The 17,507-nt window shown below is 56.4% G+C and overlaps 1 protein-coding gene across 7 annotated transcripts in view; it reads left to right on the top strand.

Moving 5' to 3' along the window:
* Window positions 1-17,507, top strand: part of POU2F2 (POU class 2 homeobox 2) — a 66,522-nt gene that overhangs the window by 29,939 nt on the left and 19,076 nt on the right. For 2 of the 7 annotated variants that reach the window (XM_062176368.1, XM_062176367.1), the window contains exons 1-6: window positions 1,236-1,263; window positions 8,888-8,953; window positions 9,079-9,113; window positions 9,253-9,309; window positions 12,252-12,368; window positions 12,613-12,897. In XM_062176368.1, the coding sequence (XP_062032352.1) occupies window positions 1,236-1,263; window positions 8,888-8,953; window positions 9,079-9,113; window positions 9,253-9,309; window positions 12,252-12,368; window positions 12,613-12,897 (588 nt within the window). Of the gene's footprint in view, window positions 1-1,235; window positions 1,264-8,887; window positions 8,954-9,078; window positions 9,114-9,252; window positions 9,310-12,185; window positions 12,369-12,612; window positions 12,898-17,507 lie in introns of those variants that run through there. The other 5 variants (XM_062176366.1, XM_062176369.1, XM_062176365.1 and 2 more) reach the window with 3 other exon arrangements.

The raw sequence follows: 17,507 nt of genomic DNA, 5'->3' as shown, positions 1-17,507 counted from the left end.
CTGGCAGTAGGGAGGGTTGGTGCTGAGGCCCGGGCAGGGGTGTCTTCTTGTGAATCTGTGTGTGTAATGCTTGGGTCCCTGTGTAGAAATACTTGCGTGTATGCGTGGGTGTGTGTGTGTGTGTATGTGTGAGTCCAGGCGTCCACGCGCTGGCGTTTGGCTTGGAGTACCCCAGCGAGGGGCGCAGTGAGCCCTGCAGGCCCTGGGGCGGACAGGCGGCGCCAGGCTGCTCTGCAGCCTCCAACCTCAGGCGCCGAGAAGAGGAAGAGGGCAGCGGGCTCGGCCGCGCCTTTGTCTGCGCCGCCGTGCGCTGAGAGTCCTGCGCCTTTGTGTGACCCTCGCAGGTGTGCGCGCGGGGGCGGGGCGGGAACTGAGGGAGCAGGGAGAGGAGCGGAGGGAGGGGCTCCTTTCTCTGCAGCCGGCCCCGCCCTCCGTCCCATTGGCTGGACGCTGCCGCCCTCTGGCGGGCGCTCAGAGAAGCGCTGGCTGGGAGAGCCTTTCGCAAAGGGCCGTCTGGTAGTCGGGTAGCCCCAGCCACCTTCCGGCTCCCGCTTTCGCTCCCTGGCAGTCTTCTTGCCGCCCAGGGCCAAGACCCTCCGCCGGCACCGCCAATGCCCACGTGTACTGCTTTCTCCCAGGGGTTGGCTGGAACCTTACCTGTGGACGGATGTAGGGCTTAGTTTTCCCCGCAGCCCTTCCTTTCTTACTGGGACACTTCATGGTTCTTCTGGGGCCTTGGGCACACCACCTTTTACGTATCTGATGCTCACTTTTGATGTCTGTAAAATGGAGCACGTAGCGGTGTCTGCCTTTCAGGTGACACGTGCAAGTGTGAAGTGCAGAAAAAGGCTTTGGGGGAGCCCTCCTGCAGCAAGCTGGTAGCTAACATTTGTTACCGCTGTGACTGGCTCACCTCCCCCGGACCCCACACCTTCTTCCAGATGTGTTCGCCCCACAGAGGAGCAGGAGGACTGGGACAACTGTTAGAGCCACCTCCTGGGGTGGCAGTTGATGCAGCCTGCTTTGCCGCCTTCCCCTCCCTCCCCACACACACCTGATTTGGGATCAGATGGACTGCTGGGGTGAATCTGAAGACTAGGAGATTTTCCTTTCTGAAGAGGGCGGACCAGCCCTGTGGTTTCCTCCCTGGGTGACTTCCGGCAGGGAGGGCTCAGCCCCCAGAGAGGGCGGGGAGATGACACAGTTGTTCCCCCAGCCCTGGCGGGGCGGGCAACATGGTTCACTCCAGCATGGGGGCTCCAGGTAAGGGGGTTGGTGCCTTGCACTGCTGGGGAGCACAGGTAGCTCATTTGGGCTTGCTTTGCTGAGCTGCCTCGGCTATCTGCCCTGTCCCTCTCCTTGGCCTCCCCTGTCCTGTGCTGCAGCCACTCCGCCCCTTCCCATGCTGGGTCTCCTCCCCAGCTCCTGTTTGCCTTCCCCTTCCCCATCAGGCACCGGAACTCCCAGTCTCTTCTCCCCATCTCTATGGCCCTGTTCTGGAGGTCTGAGGGGGGCAGGGATGGAGCCAAGTGTTGGTAGCAGGCTCTTGTGCAGAGAACCAGTGGGGTGAGCAATCTGGGAGGTCGTTGGGGGGCTGCAGAGGGCTGGGAAGGCCAGCTTTCTGGCCTTGGGGGCTGTCATGCCCCCTGAGTGTGCGTATCTGTGTATGGGGGTGCATACATGCGGTATTTCTGAGTGTGTCTATTGTGTGCTTGTGTATGAGCCAGTGTAGGGGCTGCTGTGTGTGTTGTGCAGGTAGCCTTGGCGGTGATCGCCTTGTTCGCTTTCTCTTCATTTGCTTCAGATGTCACCTCCTCAGGTAGGGCTTCCCTGTCCTCCCTGTCTCAGCTGGCACTAACCTGTCGCTCTCAGCCCCCTCACCCTGCTTCGTCTTTTCTTCATAGCACTTCTTGCTGCCCACAATGGTGTATGTTCGCTGGTGTGCTTATTAAACGCCTCCTCCACCAGTACTCAGCTGACGGGGTGACCCCTGTGCGCCAGATGCTGTGCAAGATGAGATGTGTCTGTGGGCACATTTAGAGTGATGTGTGAATCTTTGTGCAGCAGGAGTGCTCACTGGGCAGTGTGATGGCAGTATGAGGCAAGGTCGTGTGTGCGACACTCCGGCACAATGCCTGGGATGCAGCAAGCACTCGGGATCTCATGAGGGCCCATCTGTGGCTCTGGGTGTGTGACTGTGGGCCTGTGTTGCAGTCTTGGGTGCCTGTGGGTATGAGTCCTGGCTCAGAGTGTGCTGTCCTGTGCACGCCAGTGAGTGCAGTGTCCCCACGGTCCTTTGTCAACATGTATTTGTTGAGCAGTTCTGAGCTGGGTGTTGAAAATACAACGGACAGAGGCAGCTTCAGGTGCCTTCTGGGGCTTCTAGTTCAGTGGCGAAGATGGCAAAGATGGGCCTGTGACCAGGGACTGTACAGAGGGGTCAGGGCAGGGATGGGGGAGGCATGGGGCTTATGGGAGTGTAGAAGACATCTCTAATTCAGCTGGTGTGGTATCAGAGAGGGCTTCCTGGAGGAAGGGGTGTCTAGGCTGCGATATGGAGGATTAGTGGATGTGAGCAAGCACAGGGAGTGAGGGGGAGTTGAGATGGAAGGAACAGCATCGGTAGGACGGCCTGTGTGTGTGCAAATGCATGAGTGTGTGTGTGCCAAGGAACACCGTTGGCAGGACAGCCTGTGTGTCTGCAAATGCATGAGTGTGTGTGTGTGCCCAGACAAGGGAGACCCACAGACAGGCTGTCTGCTTGCTATGCCGTCTGCTCGACCATGGACTTGTCCCCAACTGGGAACAAGTGTTAGACCCTTTTCTTGGGTTTCTCTCAGAACAGCCCAGCCTACAAGGATGAGCCTAGGTTTTTCCCTGCTGGGCATGAGTTGATACTTTACGTGGCCTTGGGCACATCCGCTACCCTTCTGTGGTCTCAAACTCCATACCTGTGAACTGGGCATGAGGGTCTGTGCTGGCCATCTCCCAGGGTGAGGGGACTGTGTGACTGTGCATGTCTGGGTATATCAGAGTACGTATATGCATGTCTGTGCCTGCGCATGGCTCTGCATGTTGAGTGTGTGCACATCGGGTGGCTGTGCATGACTCAGTGTGAGTGTGTGTAAGTGCATGTGTGTATACATGTCTGGGTGTGTGTTTTGCATGACTGCCTGTGGTATCATGTGTGAGCATGTATCTTTACCTGCACACCTGTGTACATTCCTGTCTGGGATCTGCCCGTACCTGTGTCCTGTGTGTGCTGGCTGGGGCCCCACCTGCCTGTGGCTATGCTATGAGTGCTGTGTGGCAGCTCTTGCCTGTTGTCAGCACAGCTGTGGGGCCACCTCTGTGTTGTGTCTACTGCTGGTCTCTCCATCCCTCCCTCCTGACAGCTCAGAAGTGCTCAGTCCCTTGGGGCCAGCCAGGGACAGCTGTGGGGTTGGTGGGTGTGAGGTACCGCTCCTGGGGAGGCCGGGGGCTGGGCCAGCTGGGCCCACAGAGGTTCCCGGCAGCACCAAACCTGCCCACAGGGGCTCCCAGGCCATAGCCTTGATTGAGACGGCCTGTGGAGGCAGGGGACCCAGGGGACAGACCAAGTGGGGCCAGGAGGGGTGCGGGGCAGTCCTTGGGCCCTCTATATTTAGCTCCGTTTTCGGTAAGTGCTAACGAGAAGCTGGTCTAAGTCTGCTAAAACTGGCTGGGGGAAATGCAGAGGAGAAGTGAAAGTCCAGGCAGGGAGGGGTGGGGGATGGAAGAGACCCAGAGTCCCTATGTGGGGCTGTCGGGCCAGCCAGTGTGAGCTTGGGATGGTGGGATTCAAGGGACAGCAGGACTCCCAGGGGTCTGGCGAGGTGATGGGCTTCTTTCCCTGCTGCCCCTCTAAAAAGCCCCACACTTTGCCTTGCGTGACAGTGGATAACCAGCCAACTTCTCTGTGGGAGTGAGGGCTTGAGAGGAAGGTCTTCCGGGGGTACTAGGGCACTGGAGCCCATTAGAATCACCTGTAGGGGCCCAGGTGCATCCTGTGCCGTGGAAATCTGAGGGTGTGGGGGTAAGAATGACACCAGTGTTTCTGTAGCATCAGAGGTGGTAGGCGCCCCTGCCTGGGTCAGGGCTGAGCACAGCTTCCGCTGGCCCCTCTAAGTCCATGGTAGCCAGTGCCCACCAGGTCCCAGTTATGGCATCATTTGGCCTTTAGTCCATGGGATTCATCCTTGGTGGGAATGGCTTGGCCATTTCCCTGCATTGGGCCCTTGGGCCCTGACAGGAGAACAGAGCCTAGGCAAGGCCAGTGCTTAATCTAACCATGGCCCCAGGCACCAGGCAGGCAGTGCTGGGGCTCTGTGCAAACAAGGGAAATAGAATCGTGAAATTGTTTTCCTTAAAATTATTTTTAAAAATTTTTTTCTAAAATAATTTTTTTATTTATTAGCGAGAGAGAGAGAGAGAGAGATCTATCTGTTGGTTCACTTCCCAAATACCTGCAAAGCAAGGACTGGACTGGGGCTGGGCTAAGAGCTGGGAACTCAACCCAAGGCTCCCATGTACATAGCAAGAACCCAAGTACTAGAGCCATCACTGATGCCTCCCAAAGCACACATTAGCAGGAAGCTGGAATCAGAAGCCAAAGACGGGAACCGGACCCAAGCTCTCCAATGTGAGGTGCAGGTGTCTTGACCACTAGGCTAAACTCCTCTCCCTCAAACTACTTATCTCTCCTCTGGCCATCCCCACAGAGGAAACTGTGCCTTGAAGAGTTCAGTGAGGGTTGCTTGGGGTGGGGGCTGAGTGCCGAAGGGTCAGGTGATGGCAGAGATCAACAGGATTGGGTCCTGGTCAGCCCAAGGTTGCTTGCACGTATTTATTTATCCAAAGACACAGACCTGTACAGTGAAGGAGCCCGGAGTCGGGGTGGGGAGGAGTCCCTGCCCAGGGTGGTCAGGGTGCGATGGAGCAGTCTAGAGGAGAGGGACACTGACCACCCAGGAAGTCAGGGAGGACTTCACAGAGGTGGTGGCCAATGAGCTGCACCTGGAAGAGCAGCAGGAGTTTGCCAGTAGAGAGGAAAAGGGCGCCCCGGGAGAGAAGAGCAGAGGTAAGGCCTGGACGAGGGAGGTCAGGGCCAGGGGCCGCTGTCCGCCACTGACCCATTCGACCTCTGCCGCGCTGTGCTGGGACCCCTGGAGGAGCCCCAGTCTGACGGGGATGCTCGGGTGGGGACCCGGGGGGAGGCCTCCGACTGGGGGTCGGGGCCCGGGTAGCTTCTCGGAGCCTGTGCTGGGTCCGGAACGGGAAGTCGGAGGCTGCCCAGCAGGCAGAGTGGGCCACGGCGTTCCAGGCAGAGGGCCCGGCCCACGCTAAGGCCTCGGGAGACGTCTGGTCAGTGGCAGGGAGAGCGCAGGGTGGTGCAGGGACAGGTGAGGACGCTCCTCAGACACCGAGAGCCCGCTCCTCAGGGCTGCTGGGGACACAGCTGTGAGTCAGACCGGGCCTGGCCCCTGGTCTGGCACGGAAAAAACCTGGGTGCAGGCGGCCGCAGCTTGGAGCTGGGACCATGGAGGCGGGGGCTGTGGGAGGCTGTGCTCCTTTGCTGGAGAAGCACCAGCACCTGGGGCTGAGACGACAGAAACGTGTTTTCTCCAACTCTGGAGGCCAGAGTCTGACAAAGATGTCAGCAGGCCTGGTGTCTTTGAGGCCCCTCTCCTTGGCTTGTAGATGCTGTCTTCTCCCTGTTCGTCTCACGGTCTTCCCTCCGTTCCTGTCTGGGTCCCTGCTTCCTCTTCTTATTAGGACACCAGTCTGACTGGATTCAGACCCGCACTAGCGACCTTATTTTACCTTCATTCCCTCTTTCAAGAACCCTCTCTAAGCACAGTCACATTCTGAGGTGCTAGAGGTTAGGACTTCAGTGTGTGAACTACGGGGACACGGCAGTCCACAGCAGAGGCCCAGGACAAGAGTGGACTTAGCTGGGGGAGATAGGTCAGAGGCTGCCCGGCTCAGTGGACTGGAAGGGCATTTGCCAACTCAGAAGGGAGCTGAGAACCTGCAAGCTCTGGACTCCCCTTCAAGCAGAATGCCCTGGTAGAGGCAAGTGCCAGGAGCAATTGAAGGGCAAAACGCCTGAGTGACAGGAGATGCAGAGGGTGGTGACCACATCCTGATGGCCAGGCTGAGGAGATGGGGAGCCAGGTTTCGAGCCAGGGAGGTGGGTGGAGGATGGATTGCCCAGGCCAATTTGGACTCTGCTGGAGGGGGCCGGGAGGAGGCTGGGGCTGCTGTTTCAGGGATGCTAGGAGGGGCGGACTTAGGACCTGCTCAGGCTGAGTAGTCACCTGGACTAGGGCTAAGGACTGGGTGAGTAAGAGTGAAGAGCAGGCAGGATTCCCGCTCTTACTATGTCTTTCACTGACATGACCATTCAGTGCCTCCTCCCCAGTGCCTGGAAACACTCTCCTCCCATGTGCCCTGGCCACCTCTCCCCACCCCCACCATCTCCACCCTATGCCTCAATAGAACTATGTGCGGCCCCCGCCCCCCTGCTTTAAGCTTTAGTTTTGTGTGTGTGTGTGTTAAAATGTGGCATATATGTGAATGGTAAAGTGCTCACATTTTAAGTGTGCAGCATGGTGAAGCTTCACGTGTATGCACAGACCCTCGTAACCACCAAGCAGATCCTTTCTGCTCCTGCAGGCTTCTCGCAGCCTCGCACCCACCGATCTGGCCCTGGATGTCAGCTTGCCTAACTCTGAATTTCGTGTGATTGGCATCATAGCCATCTTGGGCTTGGTGTCTTTGACTCAGCCCTCATGTGTGCAGCTCAGTTGTGTGCACAAAGCAAGGCGCTTCTTTTTCACTGCTTTGGAGTGGAGCATCTCCTTGATGGACATAGGATGTTTTGTCTATCTGCTCCCCTGTTAATGAACCTTTGCAAGGCTTCCAGTTTGGGCCATTATGGAAAGGCCACAGGAGCATTCGTGCAGGACACTTGTTCTCTTGGACGTACCCAAGAGTGGGCATGGGTCAGAGAGGGAATCTCCTCAGCTTTCCAGCATAGCGTAGGTACCAATTTACACTCCCACCAGCAGCAGGTAACCTGGCTTTTGAATTTAATTCAAATCTCCAGTTGTAGAATTCCTAGACTTTTATTGTTGCCATTCTTTCTGTTGCTGAGTTCTCCCCATCTTTAAATATCTTGGGTGCAGAGTGCTCCTGAGACGGGGTAGGGATCAGGTTTAAGTAGCGATTTTGGAGTGAGTGGTAGGGTAGCGTTTAGGATCAGAGGCAAGGTCATATAAGGAAGGTATGAGGGCACCAAGGTCAAATGAAGGACTTGGACCATCGAGGCCCAACCTGGGACTCTGGGTGAGTAAAGAGACTGTGAACAGATTTATGCTGGGGTCCAGCACCAGGAAGAGTTGGGGTTGGTGACAGGAAGTGCAGTTAGAGACCAGGTGGGAGGAAGTCAGGAGTGGGGTCCATTAGAACAGAGTCGTCCTAGCGCCGGCACCGCGGCTCAATAGGCTAATCCTCCACCTTGCGGCGCCGGCACACCGGGTTCTAGTCCCGGTTGGGGCACCGATCCTGTCCCGGTTGCCCCTCTTCCAGGCTAGCTCTCTGCTGTGGCCAGGGAGTGCAGTGGAGGATGGCCCAAGTGCTTGGGCCCTGCACCCCATGGGAGACCAGGATAAGCACCTGGCTCCTGCCATCAGATCAGCACAGTGCGCCGGCTGCAGTGCGCCTACCGCGGCGGCCATTGGAGGGTGAACCAACGGCAAAAAGGAAGACCTTTCTCTCTGTCTCTCTCTCTCACTGTCCACTCTGCCTGTCAAAAAAAAAAAAATTAAAAAAAAAAAAAAAGAAGAGTCGTCCTGAATAGAAGCAAGAACCCTGGAGTCCAATCAGGGCACCTTTGCTGCCTCACTGTGCTCATGGGGAGGTGACGGCTCTTCTCAGAGCCTCGGTGTCTTCCTCTGTAGAATGAGCTAAGGCACCTGCTGCTGTGAGCTCTGAAGCTGATGGAGCTCTGTGCCTGACACTGGTGAGCACTGGGGACAGGGCTCTGTCTGCATGGCTTCGTGTCCCTGGTGCCCTGCTTACTGCTCGCCCCCTTCCTCAGCCACCTCCTTCCATTTCCTGGGTCTGGGGAACTGTACAGTGGGGCTGTATTTTGAGGTGGATTTGAGGGTACAGCTGGGCGTCAGGGCTGAAGTTGTGGATAAGGTCTGAGGTTAGATTTGAGGGCACTGTCACACTGTCAGCGCCGAGCTGTGTGGAGCTGGGATTGCAGGATTCCGGCAGGGTTGGCAGGCCTGCGCACTGCATGCATGAAGGAAGGTCGGGGGGAGCGTGGTGTGGACAGGAAGGTGGTCAGCCAGGAAGGGGCCAGAGGGTGGCAGAATCACACGGAGATTTGACAGCTCCCTCCTCTGGGGACAGTGCAGCCACATCACATCCCCCAAGCCCCACTCAAAGAGTGGAAAACATGTCTCACCCGAAACCTGGTGGGGCAGGAGGGGGAACCTGGGCAGCCACCCGTGAAACAGGCCCAAGGTCAAACTTGCCCCTTTGGAACTTCACCGACCTCCCCCTGGGCTGCTGATGCCTTCGTGGCCACCGTCTGCCTCCTGCTTGCCCCAGGGTCCACAGTGTGTGACACCTGTTATACCACTTTCTGGAGGGGCTAAAGGTTAAGGCAAGATCTCTTAGGCCTGAGGGCTCCTCCTTGTCCTGCTGCAGGCGGGCAGAGGGCCTGACTCTCAGAAAGAGGCACTTTCCAGTTTGGGGGGGCGGTTGGGGAAAGCCATGGAGGGTGGCGAAGGAAGGGCCCGAGAACCTTCCTGTCTTCCACTTCATCGCCCCACTTCTATCCCTCTGTCCTCAGAAATAAGAATGTCTAAGCCCCTGGAGGCCGAGAAGCAAGGTCTGGACTCCCCACCAGAGCACACAGGTGGGTGGGGAGGAGGGGGGACAGGGGTCACGGGGGAGGGGAAGTGGGACAGAAAAGAAGATGACAGAGGGGACAGGTGTGGTGGAGGTGGTGGGTGACAACACATCCTTTCCCTCTCTTTGCAGACACTGAAAGAAATGGACCAGACACTAACCACCAGGTCAGAAGGGAGTGGGCAGTGGGAGGGGCGGAGGGGGCAAAGCAGAGGCAGAGGGGCTCTGTGTGCAGTCAGGAGGGGTGGGGTCACAGCTGTTTCATCATTCTGTTTCTATGCCCCTGCCCCAACTTTCTCTTCATAGAACCCCCAGAATAAGACCTCCCCATTCTCCGTGTCCCCAACTGGCCCAAGCACCAAGGTAAGCAGCTGTGGGATCCTCCAGGGAAGGGGGTCTTCACGTACCTGTCATGGGGCCAGGGCCTAGAGAGCATCGAACTCCTCCGCCCCTTTTTACCCTGGGTTCCCGCCCCAGGCCTGTGACTCACCCTGGCTCCTTCCCCTTCCCTAGGGGGTGGGGGTGGCCAGGGAAATCCCCCCCAGAGCCCCAGGGTGATGAACAACAGGAAGCTGAGGGCCCCACCCCCATCCCGACTTCCCTGACAGAGCACCACCCCCTGTCCCCCAACACACACCCTGGGGCCAGCCAAGGTGGGGGCTGACAGACCCAAGGAGGATGAGGTGGGGATGCAGGAAGAGGACTGGAGGCTGGCAGGAGCCAGGCTGCAGAATCCACATCCAGATGGTGCTGCTAGGCACAGCCGGGCTTCCCCGGGGTTTTCTTGGGCCCAAGTCCCTGCCTTCCAGCTTGGGGGCAAAAGGCAGGTCAGGCACTGAGGGTAGGGGCAGAGGGAACATGAGCAGGACTCCTGGGCCTGACCAAAGTGGGCTTTGGAGGGAGTGGGAGGCCAGAACTGTTCAACCCCTGCCCCAGGCTTGCTCGGTGACCATGGCAAAGTCACTTCCCCTCTTGGGCTTCTCAGTTTCTTGTTTTCTAGTGGAGTGACAGACTGGTTAGCCTCTGAGCTGCCTTCCACCCTTTGGTGTGCCCCTTCTCTTCTTTTGTACTGAGCACTTGGAATGGGGCCCGTGGCCTTGCCAGCCCTCTGATCTCAGGCTTGGCTCGTGCCATAGTCAGTGTGTGCCCCTTGGCCCCCACCCCCACCCTGCCCTCCTGGGCTGAATCAGGTCTCTGCAGTCTCTCTCCAACAGCTGCCTTTGTTCCTTTTCCAGGCCCGGCCCCCATACACCCACCCCCCGATTCTCTCCACCTTTCTCCATGTCTTCTGTCAGTTTCCCCCACATGCAGTGATTCAGTGCCCTCATCAGGGTCACACACAAATCCACATTCCACCGCGTGCATTTATTGATATAATAATTTTGTTAATTGGCTCAATCTTCAAAAACACTTTATTATGGAAAATGTGAAGCAGATATAAAAACAGACAGAAGGGTGTAAGGAAAACAAACCCCTCAGGGGCCCGTCACTCAGTTTCAACAATGATCAGCTCACGAACTGCCTCACTTTCTCAACAGCTTAAACACATGGTTTTTAAATGGAAATTTCATGAATGGAAAACCAGAGTCACTTGCCATGGAAATAAATATGAGGATTATCAAAATCTACCCTGAGTCTCTCATGTACTAAAGGTCTACATCTAGGGCCTTCTCTCCATTGGCTGAGAGGGGAGTGGAGCCGGAGCTGGGGAGATGTTAAGACATCCTAGCCCCACACGGAGACTTTCTTAAGACAACCAGAAAGAGTGAGAAAGCACCGGAAAAGGAACAGTGCCGTCACCTTGGCAGCTCATGTTAATTTTTGGAAACTTCACATTAGACTATGGCACACTTCCAAATGCATAGCTCCTCAGTGTGTGACTGGGTTGTCACCAGCGGAGCACACCCGTGTCCCCAGCAGCACATGGAGAGGTAGAACAGGACCAGCCTTCCAGAGGCTTCGGTGCCCCTGGCAGGGAGGCCCCCACCCTGACTTCTAACACACAGTGTCCTTTCATGCTTGCTAAGCCCTGTAGCCCTGAAACTTCCTGACATTCCTGTCTCATGCTTTGGTATATACCACTGACTGTTATTGGGCCTTTCCTGGGCCTCTGTCTGTGTTCGTTTCTGTGTGCCTTCCAAACACCACCACCCTCTCACCCCGGCAACCCACTGTGTCACCTTGAACAAGTTGCTTTCTCCTCTGGCCCTCTTTTTACACCATGGCACTGGGATGTTGGGCTAAAGGATGATCCCTAATGTCTGCTCTGGGCCTGAGAGTGTGTGTTTCATCAAGCCCTGCTTTATCCCTGTCCTGAGTGACCACCTGCCAACCTTTCAGCCAGCAACTGCTGTGGTCTGGCTCCTGCTGGAGGATGGCCTTGTGCTGGCCTGTCCTCTCTGTGACACATGAGAGGCAAGGAGGGGCTTGCTGACCTCAGGGGTGGATGCTGGCACCCGATGGCCCTTGGGGCACGTTGGGCCTGTCCACAGCGGAGGACAGGCACAGTGCTTTGCTCTGTCATCCTGCCAGTGTTTTCTTTTCTTTTTCTTTCTTTTTTTTTTTAAATTGTTTATTTTATTTGAAAAGCAGAGTTACAGAGAGAGAAATAGAGACAGAGAAAGAGAGGGGCTTCTATTGGCTGGTTCACTCCCCAGATGACTGCAACATATGGAGCTGGGCCAGCCTGAAGCCAGGAGCTTCTTCCAGGTCTCCCACATGGGTACAGGGGCCCAAGCACTTGGGCCATCTTCTACTGCTTTCCCAGGTGCATTAGCAGGGAGCTGGATCGGAAGCAGGGCAGCTGGGTTTCAAACTCGTGCCCTTATGTGATGCCAGCACTGCAAGCAGCAGCTTTACCCACTATACCACAGCACTGGCCCCTCCAGCAAAGTTTTACGCTATTAGGCAGATAAGAGGTGCACTTTGGGCTGACACAGATGAGTGTGGGACCCAGACTTCTGCATTTGCCCTCTCTGGTGCCCAGTGCATTTTCTCCATTTTGCAGATGGGGAAACTGACTCCCAGAGGGGAAAGGTGCTCTCCAGATGTGGTCTCTTCTGGGAGTTTGGATGAGGGTGATGTGGTTGATGAGGACATTGAGACCAGAGGAGTGGTCCGAGGCCACTGGCCAATCAGTACAGGGCCATGAGCCACAGTCTCAACTCTGTCCTCCAGTTCACTCCTGTGCCAGCTTGAGGCTGCTGTTGCCACACATGTGCCCTCTCTTTGGTTCACAGGTGGGCATTCTCTCTGGCCTCCACTTAACATTCTGGGGTCCCGGACCCTGCCTCTCTCCCCCCCAGATCAAGGCTGAAGACCCCAGTGGCGACTCAGCCCCAGCAGCACCCCCGCCCCCTCAACCGGCTCAGCCTCATCTGCCCCAGGCCCAACTCATGTTGACAGGCAGCCAGCTAGCTGGGGTAAGTACTCGGGGAAGGCTGGGGATAGGCAGCACCAACCACCCTCTTCCCATGTGTTGCAGGAGTAGTGACCAAGGTGACCCACCAAGGCCATGGCCATGCTCTCATGCCTGCATCTTGCTTTCCTCTGTCCTCCAGGAAGACTTGTCCCCCTAACCTGCTTAGCTCAAGCACTAACCCCTCTCTGCCTTGTCTGCTCCCCTGACTCCCTCCTCTGCCTCCCTGCTGCCTGTCCGCCCCACAGCTCACTGCACTGATGCCAGCTCAGCAGCAGCTCCTCCTACAGCAAGCCCAGGCCCAGCTCCTGGCCGCCGCCGTGCAGCAGTCCAATGCCGCCGCTGCCGCTAACGCCGCTGCCGCCGCCGCCGCCTCCTCCACCTCCTCCTCCTCTACTTCCTCCGCCTCCTCCTCGACCTCACAGCCCCCAGCTTCCTCTGGGGGAGGCGACCTGCCACCACCACAGCCTGCCAGCCAGCCCCCTGGGACCCCACAGCTCACCTTGTCCCAACCCATCCAGCTCACAGCACAGGTAAGGGCGGCCATTAGGGACCACACTGCCTTGAGCAAAGGATGTGCAGAAGCGGTTCTGACCACCAGCCACATGCCACGTGGTTCCCAGAAATCCCGGGAAGCCTTGGGAGTGATTACAGCCCATCAGCCAAGGGGTGAACTCCTGAGGCTATGATCCTCCCCCAGTGGAGTTCTGGGCTCAGCACGTTCTGTGCAACTTGCTGAGAGTTTGAAGCCTCATGGAGGTTCTCTTATCCTCAACTTTCAGGGGAGGAAACCCGCAGCCAGCCCTGTGGACAGTGCCTGTATGGGTATGAATCAAAGGCTGGGAATCTGACGAGTGCCCCAAAGTGTGTCTCCTCGCATCCATAAGATGCTCTTTGAGAAAAGAGGTCCATGATCTAGGGTAGAGTTATCAAGAATCAGTGGTTGCCATAACATAGCACCACAAACTGGGTGACCTAAAACAACAGAAATGTATTATCCCAGACCCCAAGTCCCAAATCAAAGTGTCAGCAGGCTGTGCTCCCTCTGAAGGCCCAGGGAGGATCCTTCCTTGCTGCTTCTGGGGTGGTGTCTGTTCTGTGGCTTGCGGATGAGCCAGTACCATCTCTGCCTCCTTCGTTGCATGGCCATCTTCTCTCTGTGTGTGTCTGTCTCAGGACCCCAGTCTCCCTTTCCTGTAAGGACACCAGTCATTGCATTAGGGCCACCTTAATCACTTAATTGTAACTTGATTGCATCTGCAAAGACCTTATTTCCAAATAAAGTCACATTCACTGGAACTAGGGGTTCCTTCAACATGCCTTTCTGGGGGACACGATTCAACCCATGACCACAGCCAGTAGATTTCCCATGAGGGTAGTTGATAGGAGCAGAGTGAGAGCTAAGCGCGCACTCTTAGCTTCCGGCGGACACTCTCTCCACCCCTGCACGCCTTCCCAGGTCACTCGCCTGCTTTTGCCCACTTTCTAGCAGGTGACAGCTCTGGGAAATCTAGCAGCAGAGAAACCTGTTCGGCTTCCGCTGGCCTAGTGCTCCCCACAGTGACTGCTCTATAGGTGCTTTTCTTTCACTCCATCCACCCCTTTCATGGACCCCTTAGCAGATGCTGTCTCTGCAGGGGAGCTGTCCAGCTCCTGTGAGGAGTTCTCCTGATAGAGTTCACACCGCTGGTGGTGTCCATTTCAATAGCGACCGATGCCCCCCAACTCGGGACTTCACTGAACCTGGAGCTGATTCCTGCCTCCTTAGAATTTCCTGCCACGGGCCGGCGCCGTGGCTCAACAGGCTAATCCTCCGCCTTGCGGTGCTGGCACACCGGGTTCTAGTCCCGGTCGGGGCACCGATCCTGTCCCGGTTGCCCCTCTTCCAGGCCAGCTCTCTGCTGTGGCCAGGGAGTGCAGTGGAGGATGGCCCAAGTGTTTGGGCTCTGCACCCCATGGGAGACCAGGATAAGCACCCGGCTCCTGCCATCGGAACAGCGCGGTGCGCCGGCCGCAGCGCGCTACCGTGGCGGCCATTAGAGGGTGAACCAACGGCAAAGGAAGACCTTTCTCTCTGTCTCTCTCTCTCTCTCACTGTCCACTCTGCCTGTCAAAAATTTAAAAAAAAAAAAAAAAAAAAAAGAATTTCCTGCCACGGGGCCTGATTCTGCAGAGAGATTCAGAGTAATCCGGGCCTGTGTTCCGTGCTGACTCCCGCCATGCAGCCCCTCAGTATCTGGCTCACTGCAGCAACAGTAACTGTAGACCACTGGGTGCTGCCTTTGCGCCAGGCACTATGCCAAGGAAAACTTTGAATCCGTGAAGCCTCATCATTGCCAGGCTTTGAATGACCAAGTGACTTTCTTCAAGTCATGCTGTGAGCTGTAGCAGCAGAGCTGGCTTGGGAACCAAGCCTAGGAGCCTAGGGCTGTAGCCACGTGACCTGTGGCTGTTGCCTTTAGCTGTCCTTCACGGGGACATGGTTCCCAGCCCCTCCCACCTGGGCCACCAGAGACTCCAGCAGCAGGTGTCCTGTTTGCCTCGCAGCACACACGGCCTTTTACAGAGCAGTGCCAGGGGCTGGGGCACCTGGTTGTGGGCTGCACTCTTTTGCATCTCAGTCCCCTGCCCTTGCTCTCCTTTCTACCTCAGTCTGCTGTCTTTTTTTTTTTTTTTTTTTTTTAAACCTGGATAGCTCCTCTTCATCCAGTAAGCCCAAACTTGAGGGTCACACTTCCAGGAAGTTTCTGCTGACTTCCCTCCCTCCAGCTGTGTCCAAACATGACTGAGGAAATATCTGTTAATGAACAAGCACTGGAGGAAGGGGGAGGGCAGGGCAGTTTAGTGCAGACCCAGCCAGGCCATTGCCCCTATGAGCACCAGGCAGTTCTGCTCGCGCACCCCTAGAACCACCTCCCCTGCGTTCCTGGTGTCCCAGCAGCAGAGCAGCAGCAGGCCCACCCTCTGCCGCTGGCTCAGGCCTGGATCATCAAGGTCTTCTTAAACCTCTCCCTGCCCAAGCCCTTTCCTCTTGCTCTCCCCTCCCTGCGACCCTCAGCTCTAATCTTTCCTTGTCTGTTCTCAGCAAGTGCAAAGCCAGGCCAGCTGTGTTTTCTGGGGATTCTTTCTCACTGGCTGAGTCGCCCCACGGCCTCATTTCCCCAACAGTGGTTTACTCAGTGCCATCTGTGTGCCAGGCACTATGCTGGGCCCAGACCAGTGGGGGCCTGGCTGCCCACTGCTGCAGCCTCCCTGGCCCTGGGCTTGAGTCACTCTTCTCCCTAGGCCTGTGCAGCTCCACTCCTACAGTCTTTTTATTTTTTTTTTTAATTTTTTTTATTTGACAGGTAGAGTTACAGACAGTGAGAGAGAGAGACAGAGAGAAAGGTCCTCCCTCTGTTGGGTCACTCCCCAAATGGCTGCCACGGCTGGCACCGTGCCGATCCGGAGCCAGGAGCCAGGTGCCCCCCCTTCCCGGTCTCCCATGCAGGTGCAGGGCCCAAGCACCTGGGCCATCCTCCACTGCCCTCCTGGGCCACAGCAGAGAGCTGGACTGGAAGAGGAGCAACTGGGACTAGAACCTGGTGCCCATATGGGATGCCGGCACCGCAGGCAGAGGAATTAACCAAGTGAGCCATGGCGCCAGCCCCTCCTACAGTCTTTTTCACAAACATTTCCCAGCCTCCTGTGTGTTAGGCCCTGCAGGAAGCTGCAGTTCGGAGTGAGTCACAGTCATCCTTGCTCCCAGGGGCTCCTCTTCTTATAGTAAAGCAGGTACATCAATGAAGCACTAAGGAATGTTTCGCTTGAAAAGTGCTAAGAAGCCCAGAAAAGAGTCAAAGGCACTTACAAATCCTGTCACTTTAGAATTACAGAAATTGCGAAGGGAAAGTCCCCCTCTGTCCCTACGATGCCAGCTTCCAGAGCAGTGCCCATTAGATGGTTTGGCAGGACACTTCTCTGTGACCTCCAGCTTGTGCAGATGAAGGGTGACCCTGACACAGCTGTCCAGAGCTCAGCACGGTGCTGGCTGCCGAGGGCCGTGTGGATGTTTGCTGAGTCAATGAGGAGTGTTTTGCCACTTTTTTCAGTCAAGGGTAGGGAACACATGTCTCCAGGGGAGTATTCCAGAAGGCCAGCTGGGGAGGGAAAGGCACTGGTGGGAAACTCACCTTATCGCTTAACACATCATTTTGTATTTGGAGAGTAGGGAAAAGATAGTCCCTATTTTCGCAACAGGGACATAAAAAATAAAGCTTGACAAAATCTTTTAGGCAAATAGGGCCTAGTGAATAAAGGTTTCCCAGAGAAACCTACTGGATATGGCGGGAATGTAGGAAAAGTGTGAGAAATGTGTCTGAGGAAATCAGAGACCTTCAGCAAGAGCTGGTCTCTGCCCTGAGGGAGGATGGAGGAATGGGTTACCAGGTGGATGAGCTCCAGGCAGCAGGAACAGCAGGTGTGAAGTGATAAAACGGAGCCGGCATGGGTGGTTGGTGCGGGGCGGAGAAGGATGAGCTGGTAGAGCTAGTGTTCAGGCCCAGGCCCAACTCCAGGGAGCTGAGGAAGAAACAGGAACGTTTGTCTCAGCTCACTCACAAGAACTGACCTGGAATACCAGCCCCAGCACCAGATAACGGCCTCCCTGTTCCTTTCTGGGGCAAGCAAATGGGTGCCAGCATTTCTAGCCTCGTAGCCACCTGCCCAGGGAGATAGAACAGGTCCAACTGACCAGGTGTCAGTCGGTGCCCCTCACCCCTGAGAAGGCAGGGTCAGACCCATCTGGACTTGGTGGCCTGAGGATGGGGGAGGGCAAGTCCCCAGAAAGGAGAGGTGCGTCCTGTGCTTGAAGAAAGGGCAGTAGGAGCCAGGAGAGCCTGCTGGGTGGGTGTGGTCAGTGTACACACACAGAACCTTGGCATCTCAGAGTCCATAACCTCCTGGTTGGATCTACTGTTGCCTGATTACCCTGGAATTTTCGTGTAAGCTCCAATGTGCTGTAACACACATTCTGGATGGGCTGTTTTTTCTCCCATTGAATGGTTTTTGTTTGGTGGTGTTGAACCCAAACTGCCAGAACTTCCTGGGCTCCATGGAGCAGGGTCAACCTCTGGGGCACGGGGTCAAGAGAAGAGCCCATGCC

Source organism: Lepus europaeus, chromosome 19 (assembly GCF_033115175.1).
Source record: "Lepus europaeus isolate LE1 chromosome 19, mLepTim1.pri, whole genome shotgun sequence".
NCBI lineage: Eukaryota > Metazoa > Chordata > Mammalia > Lagomorpha > Leporidae > Lepus > Lepus europaeus.
This window is presented reverse-complemented; position numbering and strand designations above follow the sequence as displayed.